General features: G+C 37.3%; 2 protein-coding genes across 7 annotated transcripts; one reads left to right on the top strand and one right to left on the bottom strand.

The window, feature by feature from the left end:
• Nucleotides 1-549: 549 nt before the first annotated feature.
• Nucleotides 550-6,928, top strand: LOC135606718 (formamidopyrimidine-DNA glycosylase-like). Of its 3 annotated transcripts, none has more exons than XR_010484882.1 (10): nucleotides 550-838; nucleotides 922-973; nucleotides 1,059-1,116; nucleotides 2,042-2,110; nucleotides 2,200-2,325; nucleotides 3,167-3,217; nucleotides 3,846-3,923; nucleotides 4,011-4,126; nucleotides 6,311-6,345; nucleotides 6,417-6,430. XR_010484882.1 is itself a non-coding variant. In XM_065097852.1 (10 exons), the coding sequence occupies exons 1-10, from the start codon at nucleotides 610-612 to the stop codon at nucleotides 6,720-6,722; spliced, it is 1,092 nt and encodes a 363-aa protein (XP_064953924.1). In that variant the 5' UTR covers nucleotides 550-609; the 3' UTR covers nucleotides 6,723-6,928. The 3 variants fall into 3 exon arrangements, 2 of the variants coding, with proteins under 2 accessions (XP_064953924.1, XP_064953923.1); XM_065097852.1 differs by having other exon boundaries at nucleotides 1,059-1,104; nucleotides 4,027-4,126; nucleotides 6,417-6,928; XM_065097851.1 differs by having other exon boundaries at nucleotides 4,027-4,126; nucleotides 6,417-6,928.
• A 1,074-nt stretch (nucleotides 6,929-8,002) lies between these two features.
• Nucleotides 8,003-16,983, bottom strand: LOC135606716 (nonsense-mediated mRNA decay factor SMG7-like). 4 transcript variants are annotated; one of them, XM_065097847.1, is made up of 9 exons: nucleotides 16,865-16,983; nucleotides 16,053-16,144; nucleotides 14,141-14,740; nucleotides 13,863-13,985; nucleotides 13,151-13,365; nucleotides 11,441-13,080; nucleotides 11,133-11,332; nucleotides 10,892-11,037; nucleotides 8,003-8,530 (listed from the first exon to the last, which is right to left on the bottom strand). In XM_065097847.1, the coding sequence occupies exons 2-7, from the start codon at nucleotides 16,122-16,124 to the stop codon at nucleotides 11,166-11,168; spliced, it is 2,817 nt and encodes a 938-aa protein (XP_064953919.1). In that variant the 5' UTR covers nucleotides 16,125-16,144; nucleotides 16,865-16,983; the 3' UTR covers nucleotides 8,003-8,530; nucleotides 10,892-11,037; nucleotides 11,133-11,165. The 4 variants fall into 4 exon arrangements, with proteins under 4 accessions (XP_064953919.1, XP_064953917.1, XP_064953916.1 ...); XM_065097845.1 differs by adding an exon at nucleotides 16,571-16,679 and having other exon boundaries at nucleotides 11,133-13,080; nucleotides 16,865-16,981; XM_065097844.1 differs by having other exon boundaries at nucleotides 11,133-13,080.
• Nucleotides 16,984-17,093: the final 110 nt, after the last annotated feature.

The following is a 17,093-nucleotide window of genomic DNA, read 5'->3' as shown; positions in this document are numbered from 1 at the left end:
CTTTACGTACCCCATCCCTCTAATTTTGATATTTTTCAACAACACTAAAATCCCTTATTAAAGGATATTAAGTTGTTTAATTTATTTACATCACTTTAGCACGCAAGCAACAAGACAAAGACAGATTAAATAGAAAAGTAAATTAATAATACACGTAAATCGTTTAAGCATGATAAATCAAAACTCAATAACATCTTTTCGTAAACGAATAATGTTAATAAATAAAAATAAATCTAAAATACTTTTACAATATCAAGTTTTTTATTTCAAAGCATATCTCTAATATCAAATCATAATATCTACTGTCATGCAAGAAAAATTGTAATTCTAAAAATTATATATATATATATATATATATGATATTTTGAAAACCTTCAAAGAATAGAATCGTTAAAAGAATCATTAAGATTATTTTAGCTTAAATAAATGTTTATTGTATTTTAGTTATTGGGTCTCGGATATGAATGCATTTACATGCGGATCCGAAATCTATCGGATCCTTGATAATTGGCTAATAGATCGTTGCGGATCCGATTCGTTTCTAGCGACGACGAGCCGAGAGGAGAGGAGACGGAGATTGCAACGAAGCCAGGAGAGAGCGGTTCGAGGATGCCGGAACTCCCGGAGGTGGAGGCGGCGCGGCGGGCGATCGAGGAGCACTGCACCGGGAAAAAGATCGCCGCCTGTTCAGTCGCAGACGACCTCAAGGTCATCGAGGGCGTCTCCCGCTCCGACCTCGAGGCGGCCCTCTTCGGCAAGACCATCCTCGCCGCCCTCCGCAAGGGCAAGAATCTCTGGCTCCGCCTTGATTCTCCGCCCTTCCCCACCTTCCAGTTCGGTCGGTATTCCCTTTCCCACTTATCGTAATCCTTCCTCTTCGTTCGTCTGTTAAGCTTCTCGCTTCGTCTTCGATGGTTCTAGGAATGGCGGGTGCCGTTTACATCAAGGGCGTCGCAGTAACGAAGTACAAGAGGTTGTCTTTTTCGGTCATGTATATATCAAATCATAGAAAAATCCGAGCTTTCATCGGGTGTTAAAATTGCTTCGGTTGTTTTTAGGTCTGCGGTGAGCGATACCGATGAATGGCCTTCAAAGCACTCGAAGGTGTTCATTGAAGTAAAAGTTCTTCTTTTCCTGTGCTTATTTTTCTTATGCTCTGCTTATAACACATTGTGTCTCACAGTTTCAGTGTTGTGATGAGAATTTCACGGTCGCAATTAGCTCCCTTTCTCTTTACAATAGAGATGTGAGCTGCTTGGCACCTAATTTTAAGTCATTCAATCATATTTGGTAAATATCTGAAGGACTAGTTGCACATTAGGTAGCTACTTCATGAGAACTCCGTTATTTGTTGTAGGGGTTCAATGAAGATTTGAACTTGGAGATTTTCCAGTTAAGGAGGGCCTAGTTATAGTTGAAAACAGCAGTAGTCTTTACGTAATATCAGCAAACTTGGTTTGATGCATTTATATGATAACTTAGGCAGAAAGCAATTTTACTTGTTGATGTTTCAACTCTTTGTATTCAGTTAGAATTTTTTTGAAAATGAACAAATAATTTCTGTACTGACTTTTTGATTATATATCGGTGAACTTTATTCCGTTAATTAAAAAGTGAGTTAAATTATAAAAAAACTAAAAGTTGCTAAAATTTAGTATCAAGAATTCTGGTAAAACAGATTTGTCCTACTTGTCAAGCCAACTGCTTGTTCTACATTACACGTTAGGGTTCTCGTGTCACTCTGTGCAGTGGAGCCCTAGATAATGATGGAAGAGAGAGGAACTGTAATAATATCATGTTTGAAGCTTAGCTATGTCTGATGTTCCTCTATATTTGTGGCCTTTGAAGAATAATTCTTTTCAATCAGGTTCATTTTGTGGGTTGAGGACTTAATGTAATTACCATGTACCGGCAATCATCCTGCTGCTATGAGTTAATCTCTCTATTGAAATATACTCATGAATTTTTGTTATCTCTTCTGTTTTCAGTGACAATAACAGCCTTTTTTAACGTGGCTACGTCTTGTCTACTGAATTTGCAGCTAGATGATGGGCTGGAGTTTTCTTTTACTGATAAGAGACGTTTTGCCCGAGTTCGGTTGCTTGAAGATGTATGCTCCAACATTCATTGTTCCACACATATTTTTATTGCAATCTTCATTAACATTGTCGCTATTCTTACAAACTTTGTTTATTGCAGCCAGAATCTGTACCTCCAATTTCTGAGCTAGGGCCAGATGCTCTATTAGAGCTTATGCCAGTTGGTGACTTTGTGGAGTCACTTAGCAAAAAGAAGACTGCAATAAAGGCTCTTTTACTGGATCAGGTTAATTTTATTATTGGAACTACCATATAGGATGTTACATCTGTTAAAATCCAATCCTGAATGTTACTTGATCTTCTGTCATTGTATAAAAGGCATGGTATCTTATTCACCTTTTTCTAGCGTTGATAAGTTGCGAAAATTGCATATCATCTGAATGATATGTTCCGGTTCATAAGAAGTTATGCATCATCATTGATGGACTTGTCTGCTTCATCTCTCAAGAAGTTTGTTTTTCTAATGGCTGAAATTGTAAGACATAAGACACATAACATTGATTATTCATCTAGCTCACCAAAAATTTTTCATAACAAAACTTCCTTTCCATGTTATAGGAATTTTGTAATGTAGATATCTTGAGTCTTGACCATGTTGTGAGGACATAAAAGTTCAGGACATTGTATGAGAATCAGTCAATCACATTCTTGTTGACCATCAGACAAATGCAGATCTATGAATGTGATGGTTAATCAAATGAGAAAAGATATTCTGGACACAAAGGTGAGTGAAGATTATTCCTATGGTATACGCAATTGATTTAAGTTGTATAGGAGAGCCAACAAAGATAGCTGTACAACCTAAAAATCGTATAGTGTACAGAAAGTTGGGTGGACTGTGATTGATAGATGCTGCAATGTTTCTTTTGAAAGTTCAAAATAATCCTTGTAAAGTGAATTTGGCTGTATTATCTGTGTTCATATTGACTTTGCTGTTTTTCACTTTTACTATGAGATTTGACTTCCTATATATTTGGATGTCTACTTTGAAAAAAAATATCATTTACTTTAACTTTGCAATATAATTTCATGACATTTTTTAAATAAGAATATTTCTTTTGATGCAGAGCTATATTTCAGGTATTGGTAACTGGATCGCTGATGAGGTGCTTTACCAGGTTATCTGTGTTGCCTTTCTGTGTTACATACATGTCTAGACATATTCAATGACCTTTTTCTTGATAAAATTTGTAACTTGTTACCACTATTATCTTTTTGGAGTATCAAACTGTTCCCAGATAAATCTAAGTACCAGATGTAGACCTTCTGTGGCGGGTAGGTCCAACTTCTTTTCTTTTTATTCTTCTATCTCCAACCATAAAAGATTGTTTCTTTGAAATCATTTGAAGGGTCCCCCTAATTAGTCTGTTTCTTGCTTCATTTGAGGAGGTTCCTTAATTAACTGTGTCCAACCACCCTGCTACTTCTGAATAGAACAAATCAAATTTAGTCAGACAGGATGTAACCATCATTAAGGCCACCTTGGGTTCTTGACCTCTCTTCCATGAATGTGACAATGCGTGTCTGTTTCTCATTGATAATGTTGCGGAAGATGTTATATGTTGTTTATTCTCGTTCCACCAGTCAGAGGCTCAGTCCAAGCCTGGTTAATTGTGCATACTCTTCCGTTCATAAGTATGTGTTGAATAATTTCTGTTAGTTCATAATAGATTTTCATGTACAATAGAATTGTTGAAGTTTTCATTTGAAGATGTCTGTAACACTTTAGGTTTTGACAATGTTTAGGCCAAGATTCATCCTCTTCAAATTGCTTCAAGCTTGTCAAAAGAGTGCTGTGAGTCACTGCACAGATGCATCAGAGAGGTGAGTCATGTACACAATGTTATATATCTTTCAATTGACAGTTTTAAGCAAGTGAAAGAAACTCGTCATTGTTACAAACAAATGCAGAAAAAAATATCTGTAGGTTATTGAATATGCTGTTGAAGTTGATGCTGACTCCAATCGTTTCCCGAAAGAATGGTTGTTTCATTTTCGATGGGGGAAAAGGCCTGGCAAGGTCAATGGTAAGATACTCTTTTTTTTATCGATCATATTGATCCTTTAGTCAAATGGATTTACAGGTAATTAATTGACAAGACTCTGGAAATTGGAGCTCATTGTAGTCAGTACCCTCAAGATTGGATTTTTTATTGTTGTGAAAAGAAACCCAGGAAAGCCTTTATTGGATGGTTTGGTTCCCAACCATTGGCCAACTATCATAAATGAATGCATTTGCTTCAACTTCAAAGATTGGTTTGATAAAACATCAATATTTATTTCAAATTATTAATTTTTATGCTCGTCTAACTTATTGAAATTAGCAGTCATCCAAAATTTGATTCTTGATTTGGAAGACATTGTACCTCTTATTGAATTCATGCTCATTAAATCAAACTTAAAGGACGTAGGAGCTCCAATTCTATAATTTTACACTAAACTAACTGTTAGTTATAGATGATATCCATGACAATAAAGCAGTCCCTCTTCAGCCTTACTTGGTTGGATTGTTTTGTTAAGGATTAGGGATGGTATTATAGTTTCAAATTCTGAAAAAAATGGTAATCAGTTGATGGCGGAGTACTCTTTTAGCATCTTACTAAACTTTTTAAAAATGTTGTAAAGTTTTGTTTGCCTGTTGGCCCAAAATAACAATATCATGGGTGTTGCTATATATTTTTTTTAATTAGAATATTGTTATTGAAATGAACTGAATGATGCAACGTATCATGGTACTCATAAAAATCACCTCCTACATCTTTCAAATGAGAACAACTCTTTCCCAACTCCATGGATTTTACATATATCATTGCTGTATTAATGTGAATAGTGGAATGAGACTCCAGGAGATGTACATACGTGTTGGTTGCTCCAGACCTTCTACAACGACAAGAACTTGTGGATCCATCTTTGGTCTGTCATAGAAATTAACAAGGTCGTACATGAATATGGTGAGAAGGGGAACGAAATGCCATGCTTACCAAAAGAAATTGTTACGAATAAGGATTGCCATAGCAGTTGCAACTTGGCATAGCTTAGCATGCATTTTTTCAACTTTAATATTCCTGATCAACTAATTTTGAAACAACTGGACAGTCATCATTTAGTATATGCATGGTGGAGATGCAGATGTCACAAAACAATGAAAGGTCCTATTTTTGGGTAATAGGAGCATGAAGGGTTTCTCATAACAAAAGGAAGTTCTAAAATTTTCTAATGCCAGAGCAATACTGTAAGATACGGAAGTGATTACTAATAACAGATATGATCTTCTGGAAACAGTTCTTCATAGCATGTTTGCTTGAGGTCCAGTATATGATGGGATTACTTTAGACACTAAAATGATTTATTTCAGCTATAATTTTCCAATGCAGCAAAATGAAAAGCAACATCTTTTAAGCTATCACAATTGTTGCATTTACAATACAGTGATAGCAGAATGGCTATCCTCAAGTTTCATAGAAATCGCTAAAGGAAATGATCAAATGAATACGTTTTTAGTCACTCTGTGCTGTCTAAAAGTAGTAATGTCTGGAGCTTCAAGATTGTGTGTTTAGATTATAAAGGAAAATTATAATCTTGGTGGACCAACACTATGGCATGGCCACTGGTAAGTTATGCCTGCCGATGAAAATCAGTTGACACCTTTAGCATTCGGTAAAACAGGCTGCAGCTGAAGTTACTTCCTTTATCTGCATTCAGATCTATTTCCCCTTATAATTCACCATTTCATTGTTTTTAGTTGAATATTGCATACTTTATCAGAAGGTGGTGCTTTAATATTTCATTTGGAAACCAAGGAATAAGAAACTTATTCCCAGATGTGATGATACTCATAAATGCCTCAACACAATTATATTTATTATTAGCACCTTTGAGTTCTTCAAGCTCTAAACAGCAAGCAGTGTCAGTTGCCAAAATCTTGGCAATATAATCCTTCCAGGCAAAATGACTGTGTGTGTGTGTGGTTTGAATAGGAACAAATAGAACATGTATAATGATAGATAATCCATGACATTTAAGATAGATGTGCTGCATGAGTTGGAAAGTGACATTCTTTATTGCCTGATCACTGGCCACTAATCATTCAGAAAATAATATTTCCTGACCTATTGTTATGTACATGTATGAATGTGTGCAAATATGGAAGTATGCAAAACGACATATCAAAACTTATTATTAAGGACAATTGCGGTCTTCTTTTTTGACAGGAATGAAGATCGAATTTATCACAGCTGCTGGCAGAGTAAGTCCTTGCTGTGTAAAATTCTCTTATGTATTTATATGGTTATTCAACTAAATCATATCTGTGTGCAGACTTCAGCCTATGTGCCAGAATTACAGAATTTAACTGGAAACCAGTCGGAAAAGGTTTCAAGAAAGAAATCAACAAATGTCATGTCCAAAAAAAATGTGGATGCAGAAGAATCACCAAGCGAGAAAGAGGAAACTTATGAAACTTCGAAGAAAAATGAGACCGCTGAGGATAACAAAGGACGGGAAAAGAAAACCAGTGAGACTGAGAATGACAGAATTTCAAGTAAAGGAATGGCAAAGAAACATGTTGCAGTAGCAAAAAGCTCATTGCGGAAAAGATCAAAATCTAGTCAAGCCGACTTATAACAGAAAGATTAGGCACTTTCATGATGTTTTACACTGAAGAAGCATGAGACTGCGAGCTGTTTTATGCAGTATTTATGTTCCTTGTGTTCTTATCGTGTTTGCCAATGTAGGTTTGCTAGTGTTGGCGCCAGGCGATTAAACTCTAGCACTTGTATGTAAGGTTAAACCTTCCATGAAGGAAGCTGGCCCCATGGGTTTTTGTTGCATGGCCATGTGTGCAGGTCGACCATTTTCCACAATATGATGATGATCATGTTTCCGTACGAGCCAGTAAAAATGCAGTCTCTTGTTGTGTTCCAACAGTTGACTTTTGTGTACAGGTTCAATGGATGGCTTGACCAGTGGGTCAACATGATGGTTGCCTGTGAGGATCATTCACCATCTTGTGAGGTCATTTGGTTGAGTTACTCTAATGTGAAACCACTACGTTTTTGCTATGGGATCAAAAATATAGAAAATGTGGGCTTAGTGTAACAGTGCACTAATAATAATCAGAATATTTTAATTGACACCCAGATGAGTTTTTTTAATTATTTTTTAATACAAATCCAAACAACTATATTAAATTTTATAATATTTAATATAAACAAAAACAAAAACAAAAGAAGAAAACTATATATAATATTAAATTTTATGTATTATTTATTTTTTTTTTTTAATAAAGAATACAATATATGAGTTTCGAAAATGAATACACCTAATGCCCATAACATTATGCAACTAAAAAAAAAGGTGGACTGTCCCTCGAACAAAAGACAAGAATGATCTCAAACGTAGTTTGTCAACCAATAAGCAACTCATGATACCCGATCAACTACATTGAGAGTAGTGCACCAACCAATTAGCAAATCATGATATATCCTATCGACTACATAAGAGTGCACTCACTCACTATCCACCGAAATATTCACTCTATGATAACAATATTGAGGCCACAGCAGGTCTTGCTTTGAGCAATATTTTCCTTTCCCAAACACACAAATCTAAAGCTTACATTCCAAGTGGGAAGCCAATACGATCAATGCACATAACATTGGCCTGTAAGAAAAAAATAGAAGAACATACGATAGAATTCTCCCTTTGAAAACTATCGGTTTTGCGGACTTTCAACATAGTTTGCCATCAATTAACAACTCGTAGCGGTCTTTGAGGTGGCAGCGATAGATAGGCAAAAGAATAACTGCAGTAATATGTCGAAACCAAAAGCTCATCAGCTCTTTGCATCTGCCGAACCATACAGCAAACAGATCATTAGCCACCTATCCGAACTCATTAGATGATATTATCAAACAAGCAATTGATTATTTTAAGACATCAATCATCGACACCCATACATATTGTTTCATGAAGGTTTTTCAAACAAAACAAAGATCAAAACACATTGGGATGTCTGAGAGCCCCAAATTAACAAAGAAGAAAGACAAGGTCCTAGAAAATAAGGTAGATGTCACATCAAGTCAACAAGCATAATGGTCTTTTGCACTTCAAATAGTTTCCTGATTCAAGCAATATCGATAAGCAGCCTTGGTGTGAAGTTTCTTTTGGTGCAGCGTCGAAGGGGCAACCCACAACTTTTCTACTATGGATGAAGAAGACAACATTCTGTGCGGCATCTACGAACCACTCACCGACGACCCATCATGACTACTAGAGGATAATAAGATGTAGAAGCATCTCCACAACTCTGGCTCAGGTTCCTTCCATGTAAATCCTGTTGAAGATCTCACGACCTTTCCTCTCTCGGAAAGCAAGGACTGGACTAGCTTCTAGCTCATGATTCACCATCCTTTTGAAGCACTCGGCACATCCTGGAAGGAGGAGATACAAGGATAAATATAACTTAATTAATCATTATTCTTTTAAAATTGAGGAACCTCTGTCCCTTTAAATTTATACACGCTATGTCAGCGTGCATCTGGCTTAAGTTTTCTATTTCTTAGGGTGGCCTAAACTATCTTTTTCATGATTCATATGGTCATGATATCAACTGCACTCCAACAAAAAAGAACAGGTATAAAGAAATAAAAAAGAACTTTCTTACTAAAGGAGTTAGAATGATTAGATATAAACAGCCAGCTCTTAAAAGTCAGACACAAGAAACAATCAGATTAAGGCTTTGTCAATTATCTTCTCTGCCTAACACATCATAAACAGATATATCATGAATGAAGCATGACTCTTAGCCATCTGAATGGGTATGGCCACCGAATGCACATTTGGTATCCATGGACCAACAAGTCCCAAAGAAAAAAAAGAAGACAAACTGCTATTAATCAACCATAAGGTCTGTTGACGTATTATAGATTGGTATAGAAGGACACTGATATTTAATTCCACAATTTTTAGTTGTCTAAATTTATAGAGCCTGAACAACTCAATGAATCCTTCCTATTTCTCTACCATAGTCTGGAAGAATTTCATGAAACCTCTATGACAAGCACTCTTTGGTACATGGTACATACACCTTATTAAAGTTCGACTCGATGTGGCAAGAACACTTTAAAATGTTTGCCGTGTACATGTTATGCCCGTGTCAGAAACTAACTCTGCTCAAATTCATTCTGTACAGTGTAGTGTACTCCATAACATATTAGAGATCCAGTACAACCTGAACTTGTTACTATACTGAATAATGTAAATCAGCCGCTTAGATCTTATTATAAAAGGAATCAAGACGTACTGAATAATGGCAAAATGTATGTAGTTAGGATGTGTAGCTTCCTCATCATGGATGGCTTTAAAGTGCTTTCTTTAACATCTGCTTAAATGATTGGTATAGTTCTTGTTACTTCTACATACGATGATCATCAATTATTTAAGATAATACCATGGTTTGCAGTACCGGTCCGACAGGCTTACGGTACGCGGACCATATGTTACCGTTCCGATACTGTAGCAGTACTGTAGCACTGTAGTGCTGCTACAGTGCTCGGCATGCCTGAATATACCGCTCGGTACATCTGGGTGTACCGAGCGGTATACCGTACCGTACCGATACCGAGCCCAGGTCGAAACTCTGGTACGGTACGGTATTACGAACCTTGGATAATACAGTGTACGAGATCATTATATTATAATAATGTATAATATAATGCCATGAATACCTTGTCATCTCCTACTTCTATTAAGATTTCATGTGTACAAGACTTGTATGCTCTGGCATATGCTACAGTACCAATATCACTAGAAAAGTATAGAAAATAGCAAAAACATAAGGTCGCAACAATTTGGAGCCCAGACAATTGGATATGCAGGGTACCAAACCCCATACCCTTTGCATGCAAAGAGAGCGCTATCTTGTTTGAGCTGCATCCCAATGCATCCTGGGAAACTTATATACCACATCCAATGCCGTATGTTCCATATTGCTGTGGAATCAGCAAAAGTACCCCAAAGAATCACTAGCGGCCGTTGGGTCTGCAGGTGCCTTCCAATTCACGATTCATCATATATATGTGAATGCAAATACAAACACCCCCCTCCAATTCCCCCCTACTAGCCATTCTCTCTCTCTCCCTCTCTGACACACTCCCTCTCATCCTCTGGTATGTTCCCTTCTTTGCTGTCTTCCACCTCTCTTCCATTCAACTCCTCTCACCGTTTCCATTCTTCCCTCAGGTTTTAGTTGTGACCTGATGAGGGGATCCAAGACAACATGAGCCAAAAGGAGAAGATAGAGAACAAAAGACTTACAATGGAATGAACCAAATCCCTGCAGCATTAAACTATTAACTACTAGGATACGTTAATCCATCTTTAATTTGAAGAATTGAGAAACAGTAAAGTCCATCTTCGAATTCATTTGAATAAATAAAATATATCAAATAAAACCAGGAAATATTTGATTTAATATCATTCCTTGTTTTTCATGAAGTGCTCGATCAGATCACAAGGGAATTTAGTGATAAAAAGATAAATGGCTCCCTGTCGTTAGTAGTCAACAGATCCACTACATACCAATCAAATAAGGATCATAATAAGTACTAGCACAATAATAACTTGCCCATGACGAAAAAGAAATTGTTATTAATAAATGATTATGTGAGGCTAGTGTAAGAGAAACAATATGTTTAAAAAAAAAAGAAATTTCATCAAATCTTTTAACATCTTCTGAATACCATTAAGTAACCATGACGAAAGACAGTGGGAGCCGGAGAATTCGCACTTACCAATTCAAGGGCAACCACCTGCATTGCTCCCAAGACCAACCACTTCGATATTAACTTAACTACATCAGGAGAGCCACAGCAGTAGAGCCCAATTCGACAAGCACCAGCAGCTGCAGGCCAACGTTGTGACAGATTCTCAGCAACAACTAAAGCAGAAGGTTCATAATTAGACAAACTCCATTACTCTTCAAATATAACATGCAAATTTCAGAAAAATACTATAATGTTGGTTCTTTATTACCAATGATAATCTTCATAAAGAGTTTCATGTGAACTACCGGCCAGACCAAAGTGACTGATACTGTTCAGGAATCATCGGATGCTGCAAATTTGTTTGCTGAAGCTGCTTTTCAGCATATGGCTTCAGTTGCTCAAAAAGACGGAAATCTTGGGAACTTCTCTCTGCCTCCATCTGAGGCGGCGACTTAGACACTTGTTTCCCTGGAAACGGGAATATGGAATTGCTGGTCACAGAGGTACTATTTGTAGCAGTAGTGACAATCGGATATTGACGTGCAGTTTGTATGAAAGAGTTCTCCATTTCCACACCTTGCACTGAAGGAGCTTGATGACCATCTAGCCAGCTATAAGCATCTGTCTGCGGCTTCTGATTCTTTAGAACAGAATTACGAACATTTTCATTGAATGAAGCATGGCCAAAACCTGGTGGAGGCCCAAGGTGCCTAACAGGACGGCTTACGGGATTTCTTCTTGATGCTGGTACTGCTGCTGTGAGTTTATCAGACAGACCATCAAAGGTTGCTCCTGAATGTACCATGGTGTCAAGTATTGAAGGTACCATAACTTCTGTAGCTTTAAGATGACTAGGCAAAGTAATTGCTGCACCTAGATCAGGAGGTACAAATGAAAATGGAGTAGGATGAAAATCATTAGGAAACCCTTTCAACATCTGATTGCCAAAATGTCCATTTTGTATTGCGTTCATCTTCTTCAGGCCATCATGTAAGAATGCTTCATGATCAGCGGACCATTTTGAAGCATCAGGGTTGACAAATTGCAAAGGCATTTGTGAGACATTAGGGCCAGTTGTTTGCAACTGTGAACTGACATTTAAAGCACTTGAAAAATGAACACTAATGGGAGGTCCAGGGAGCTCTGGTACATAAGGTGTCCAATGACCAGACGCTGAAACTTGTATGGAATTGACATCTTGAACAGTTGACTTTGAAGCAATTACATTAGGATCTTTGTCAAAAACTGTTGGTTTAAAGACAATCTCTTCCTCTTCTTCTCCTTCTATATGCGGCTGCAGCTTACATAGTGTCATATCATGACCTGGCATGCTGGATAGTGTTGCTCCAACTTCAGCCAAACTTTGAATTTGACAGGCTTGATTTATATCGTTTGTTTCTGGCACATCAAGAAAGTCAGTATCCACATGATCTTTGGATAATGGAGGCTCTGTAGCCACTACAAATTTCTTCAGATTGGAATCAAAATAAATTCTCTGCTGATCAATACTAACAACATTCATAAGAGCCCGTAGCGCTGCAATGATCCTTTGCACACGAGAACTCTTGTCCTCCATGAAACCATCATTTCCATACACACGCTTCCTTGAAAAATCTAAAATGACTTGAGCTGGCACTAGGGGTAAGAATCCTCTCAATTCGAAATCCTCCCATAATGCAAGATGGTCACCACTTTCTCCAACATCATACTTACTCGTGTTAAAAAAGCAGGTTTCATCATCGGCACCAACAATAGATGCAAATCCAGTTAGCATAAGCTTATTTGTTAATGACACACACTGACTCCAAAAGAATGATCTTGCAGAAGCTTGTTTTTCATCAACATTAATACCTGCTGCTGCATCTGGATGACATGCCAGCCACTCAATGAAAATCAGAATAGCTGGCAATAGAAAGCTTGATGCAGCATCATGTAACTCTGTGCATCTCTTTGTAATATAACCAGCAAACTCAAAGGCAGCCGTAAATGCATTCTGCAGCAACACTGTATGCTGTAAGATCTTGGCATATGACTGGTTTTCTGACTCCCTTTTCACATTATGTACAGAAAATATAACAATTGCAACAAGCCTCAAAATGAACAATGCATTTTCAGCAACATCAGAACCAAAATTAACCACATCATCGGGACCAGATGAAAGAAGCAAGTGAAGATCACTTATTACCGAGGACAAAATTTCTCCACAAGTTTCCAAGCTGTAAAATTGAGCAATGAGTATGCAAGTATCTTAAAAATGCATAACTGAAAAAAGTCATACTGAAGTACCTTGTCCGTGTGAAGAGAATGCCACTGAATCGGAGAAAATGTATACAAAAAGATCTAAATACTTCTGAAATGGTTAAATCTTGCTCTTTGACAATGGTTTCTATTTCAGAATCTTTTGCCAGAAACCCACCTACTGTACCTTGTCCACCTGTACCAGGTGCCCTGCCCGACGGAACTTTCAGATTTCTGGGCAATTGAGAGTAATTTTGCCGGTTCTGTAGAAAAAAATAAAGTTAGGAAAAGGTGAAAGTACTCATCAATCAGTAAAGCTGAATGAAAAAAAGCAAAAAGAAGATATTATGCAAAACATGAGGTCATGCAACAACACGAGCAATGTTACTTTTGCAAGAAATTCCTCAAAGTTGCACCAACCAATTATAAAGTATCATGGTCATCAAAGGTTAAGATAGAGAACAGGATCAAAAACATTTACTTTGAAAGTGCACATCATCCTTCGCTAGAAGGTTGTAATATATCCAGATGATTACGCAATAACTACTTGCTGAAGACAGCTAACAATGCCATATAATGTTCAGCATAACATAAGACCAGAATTTCATGAAGGCAGCAAAGCCATGATCTGAGATAATAGAAAGTGTCCTAGGCTGCAGGCAAATCTACCTAATCGGAGAGTGTATTTTACTATTTTACTTCCCAAAAGATCTGTCAACACAATCAAATGGCACATCGGTCAGTTGTGTAAATAGCATACCTTCTCAAAAGCTATAATCAAGTTATCTCTTGCTGTTGAAAAAGGACTTTCCACTTCCAAACTCCTGAAGTACCGGTAGATTGCCAACAATTCATCACCCGAATAAGAAGCAAGTATGGCAAGCTGGCAAAACGGAAGTTATCCGCATATAAGAAACATGACAATAACCAGAATAATACAAACACAAGAGTCTGAGAAGTAACAACCACTATTAATTGAAGCCCTGCATTGAGAACATAAAGAACCATATATATGTTTCAGAAACTAGTTAGAAGAACCTGATGATGTGGATTGCCACTTGAAGGACAAAGAGAAGCTGCCTGCAAATAGTAACCAGAAGCTGCTGCATAATCACGACTAACCGAGTCTCCTCCATACAGTCCTTTGTAACGAGCAAGATCTCCCAGGTATATCAGACAACGGTGACAAGATAATAGTCCTTTCTTCATCTTGGCTGATCTCTTTTCGTCTTTTGTAGAAACAGTTTGGTTTTCAGGTCCCTCATCAAGATAACTAAAAGGCAGGCCATATTTTGCTCTGATTTTCAGTATTAGATCATGGTAAAATCCGGTTGCTTCTGTCAGGAAACTTTTAAAAATATTACGGATTTTCTTGATTCTATCAGGCCGAATGTGACCCTTCCCTGCAGGTGATGCATTTGAACCGGCAGATGCTGCAACATTGAGGTGTGCCCTGAACTCCTCAATTCTCCTATAATGCAATCGCCAAAGCGTATACTCTACATCATGCTTTTGAGAAAAATCATGATCTTCAAGAATGATAGCCTCATAGTTTTCACGCATTTGTAGCCATATATTGGGATCTGAGGGAACTTTCGATGAGGCTGACCTTCGCAGTCTCTCCTCTAGCTCAACATTCTGCACCCAAAGAAAACATGTATTATTCCACAACTTCATAGAGAAGATCAACCAAGTTCCAAATGATCCAGATCATTGGAAATAAACAGGAAAAAAAAGGCAAATTCGAATATTAGTATCTTTTTGTGGTGGAGAAATATGGTGTTTTATATGTCACGACTAAAAAATGAGAAATTGCTATGGAATTGGAGAATCAAAATATAGCAAGACCATTCTTCTATATGCATGTTTGCCTAGGTGTGTGCTAATACTGTGTTTTGTCAATCTTCAACTGCACCTTATCTTTATTGGTGATCAAATGATGCTCTTGAGCATATTAAGGATAACCATTCAAGAACCACAAATGTTGGTTAGACACATTGGTGAATATGAAGACTACAATGAGCAGTATCCCATTAATATCGACTGTTCCGGCATTGTACAACATGGATAATTTTTTGTGAATCAATACCTGGAAACTTCATAGTTCATATTAAGCTTATCAAATACAATAAACAAAACTCAGTGATTGATCACAAAAATACAATAAACAAGACTCAGTGATTGATTGCCAAAAAAAAAAAACACATGGACATCAAGGACGCTGATAAGAGCATGGAAGACAGACACTTGAGCTGGAAAAGAGTGGTGAACTAGATCCTACATGCATAGAGCCTCGACATTTTGGAGGTGCACATGAAAGAAGAAAAAGAAGAGACTAAAGAATGTGTTTTGGTCTCTGCCCTTGGCCATCCAACTTTCCCAAAGTAAATATTAAATTTTTTTCATATCTGAATAAACTAAAGTGGAAATGCAAGAAAATATCCTTCCTATTATTTATCACCATTAAAGAATAAAAGAATTAGAATTAATTATGTGTGCCTAACAAACATCATAAAAATTTGCCAAATAAAGCACACTATCTCTATGAAAGCAAGATATTCCTTGAAAAAGGTGTGCAAACCTCATATATCATTATTTTTAACAAGTACAACCCTAAGCCGATGACAACAAAATGAAAAGATGAAGGAAAAAAACTACAAAAGAAAATGATGCTAAACTCAGGAACAATGTGTTAAAGAGAAGCAGCTGGCTACTCGAATAGATAATGATGGGAAAAAGCAACGAAATGATATGGATAGTTTATATTGCAAGCAGTCTATACGCTTCCACCAGACTAATATCCTACGATATGGTCTAACTAAAGAAATCCTGAATATCCCGTATGTAGCCAACTCAATATAATAAGCAAGCAGTTAACAACAACTTCCAACATGATAAAAATCTGAGCCTACAATTGTTCCAGCACATTAAGCAAGGAATGAATAAGTACCTTGTCATATCGTCGTTGTGCAAGATCCCAAGAAGATAGAGCTGTGCCATCCACTGAAAGATCATCACCCATAGAACAAATGCAAATGCTACCTAGAGAAAATAAAAAACAACTATACCACATCAACGCCATTGCAAGCTTAAGAATTTACCACGATATCATACAACAAATTACCAGTATTTTTTATGGCATGATAGTTAGCAAGAAAGAAAAACCAAAACATTCAGAAAATGAACAAATAACATGTACATGTTCTCTTACTCCTCCCTCTCAAGTTCACTAATCAATCCCAAGAAGCCCAAACCCCAGCAAAACATGTTCTTAACTTACCAAGCCCTTAATACTGCAACCCGCTATCAAGAAAAACCCTATAGCTATCGCACCTAACAACAGCTGAGGCAGCTTGGAATGACATACACATAAATCCATTAGTAAGAATCCACTACGAAATCATAAACAAATCCCATAGAATATCAAGATTCACGAGATCTAGAAATCTATCAAGAGAGGTTTCATACCGCACCACCCTTTCAAAATCAATAATCGCCAGGGAAATCTTTCCCCATAATCGTCAGGGAAATCCCGTCCGAACCCTAATCTGCGCTACGATAAACACCAACAGCAACCCTAATAGGAAAATTGCAAAGATCAAAACCCTCGACGACGCGCGAACTCCTCAGATTCAATCAAATTTTAACAAAATCCAGGCATAAAACCCGAAGAACGTGACACAAAAGAAGGTCAACAGATCGAATTCTCGGTCGCAAGACCGCATCGATCGAACCAACAAGCGAGAGACGAGATAAAAGTACCCGATCTCGGAGATCAACGGAGAGGGAAGGCGAAAGGGCGGAGGTTTGCCTTCACATGAGAGGAATTCCAATCCTCTTTCGGAGACTCGCTTTACCGTGGAAAGAGGCCGGCGAAGGAGAATGTACCGCCCAATTTATAATTTCCTTATTGTTATATTACTTTTAATTATTAATTGTTTTTTAATGATTGTTTACAAAAACACCCCTTAGCTTTTAGAAATTCTAATAG

Source organism: Musa acuminata, chromosome BXJ2-3, assembly GCF_036884655.1.
Source record: "Musa acuminata AAA Group cultivar baxijiao chromosome BXJ2-3, Cavendish_Baxijiao_AAA, whole genome shotgun sequence".
Lineage (NCBI taxonomy): Eukaryota > Viridiplantae > Streptophyta > Magnoliopsida > Zingiberales > Musaceae > Musa > Musa acuminata.
The sequence above is the reverse complement of the archived record's forward strand: the minus strand, read 5'-3'. Positions and strand labels throughout refer to the sequence as shown.

What these genes read in the sequence shown, in the direction of transcription:
- LOC135606718 (XM_065097851.1), top strand. Translation starts at nt 610, where the DNA reads ATGCCGGAACTCCCGGAGGTGGAGGCGGCGCGGCGGGCGATCGAGGAG. An exon ending in GAGTTCGGTTGCTTGAAGAT is followed by an intron (nt 2,111 to 2,199) that starts GTATGCTCCAAC and finishes TGTTTATTGCAG; the next exon opens with CCAGAATCTGTACCTCCAAT. An exon ending in CTGATGAGGTGCTTTACCAG is followed by an intron (nt 3,218 to 3,845) that starts GTTATCTGTGTT and finishes GACAATGTTTAG; the next exon opens with GCCAAGATTCATCCTCTTCA.
- LOC135606716 (XM_065097844.1), bottom strand. Translation starts at nt 16,124, where the DNA reads ATGGGTGATGATCTTTCAGTGGATGGCACAGCTCTATCTTCTTGGGAT. An exon ending in CACAACGACGATATGACAAG is followed by an intron (nt 14,741 to 16,052) that starts GTACTTATTCAT and finishes CTTTGGGTGCAG; the next exon opens with AATGTTGAGCTAGAGGAGAG. An exon ending in TGATTATAGCTTTTGAGAAG is followed by an intron (nt 13,366 to 13,862) that starts GTATGCTATTTA and finishes TTTTTTCTACAG; the next exon opens with AACCGGCAAAATTACTCTCA.